Raw genomic sequence first — 1,228 nt, 5'->3', positions numbered from 1 at the left:
GGGAGAAAGGAAGATGGCAAGTTGAGGGCCACAAGGCGAGGATGGGAAGTTGATGTCACTTGTGCAGGCTGCGTGCTTCATCGTCTACTTCCTCCTCAAGCTTCTCCTTCAGCGTCCCGTGCCCAAGGTCGAGGTTCCTCTCGAGGATGACGCAGAGAAGACGGACGTCCTTCACGGTCGGAGAAAGCTAGATCCGCGCACAGCAAATCCTCGGGACGGAGGGGCAGGAAGGATCCAGTGCTGGGACCCCTGCACCATGGATGACCTCGGGGTGGTTGAGGCCTTCACACCAGCCCGCGTGCATGAGGCGATACAGGCGGCGCGAGAGGCGCAGGGGGCATGGAGGAAGTCGACATGGGAGGAGAGGAGGCACCTGATGCGGACGATGCTGCGATGCCTGACGGACAACATGGACGCCATCGTGCGCGTCGCCTGCCGAGACTCCGGGAAGACGAAGGTGGACGCGATGCTGGGAGAGGTGCTGACGACCTGCGAGAAGTTGCGATGGCTGGAGAAGAGCGGGGAGAGATGGCTAAAGCCGGAGAAGAGGGAGAGCGGGCTGTTAAACCTTCACAAGACCTCTCGCGTTGAGTTTCATCCTGTGGGAGTGGTGGGGGCGATAGTTCCCTGGAACTATCCCTTCCACAACGTCTTCAACCCTCTCACCGCCGCTCTCTTCGCGGGCAACGCCATCGTCATCAAGACGTCTGAGTACGCCTCCTGGTCCACCAAGTTCTACGGCAGATTGATCGACCTCTGCCTACAAGCTGCCGGTCAGCCCCAACCTCCTTCCTCCTCCCCCCCTCTCTCTCTCCTCCCGCTCCTGCCTTTTCCTTCTGCCTCCTCGCATCCCTCCCCTCCACCTCTCCTTGTCGCCTTCGTCAACTTCTCAGCTCACCCTCACCCTGGTTCCGCGTCACTTGCAGGGGCTCCGCGCAATCTTGTTCAGATCGTCACGGGATATGGAGAGGCAGGAGAAGCTCTCATCACCGGAGGAGCCGACAAGGAAAGCCTGCGTCCTGCGTCCAGCCTCCTGCCCTTGTCCTCCAGCCTCCTGCCCTTGTCCTTGTCCTCTTGCCTTCTCTGCTCCCCTTCCTATCTCGCTGACTCTTCTTCTCCCTCCAGATCATCTTCGTGGGCTCAGTGCAGGTCGGGAGGAAAGTGCAGGAAGCATGCGCGAAAACCCTCACACCCCTCGTACTCGAGGTTGACATTGTTCCTCTCCTCA

The 1,228-nt window shown here is 60.1% G+C and overlaps 1 protein-coding gene across 1 annotated transcript in view; it reads left to right on the top strand.

Moving 5' to 3' along the window:
- GUITHDRAFT_87589 (hypothetical protein) overlaps positions 1 to 1,228 on the top strand; it is a gene marked incomplete at its 3' end in the record, with an annotated part of 3,772 nt that overhangs the window by 231 nt on the left and 2,313 nt on the right. Inside the window, exons 2-4 of the mRNA XM_005830910.1 lie at positions 68 to 773; positions 927 to 1,016; positions 1,145 to 1,206. Of these exons, the coding sequence (XP_005830967.1) occupies positions 68 to 773; positions 927 to 1,016; positions 1,145 to 1,206 (858 nt within the window). The remainder of the gene's footprint in view (positions 1 to 67; positions 774 to 926; positions 1,017 to 1,144; positions 1,207 to 1,228) is intronic.

Source organism: Guillardia theta, assembly GCF_000315625.1.
Source record: "Guillardia theta CCMP2712 unplaced genomic scaffold GUITHscaffold_43, whole genome shotgun sequence".
Taxonomy (NCBI): domain Eukaryota; class Cryptophyceae; order Pyrenomonadales; family Geminigeraceae; genus Guillardia; species Guillardia theta.
Note: the sequence above shows the minus strand (reverse complement) of the source record. Positions and strands in the feature narration are given on the sequence as shown.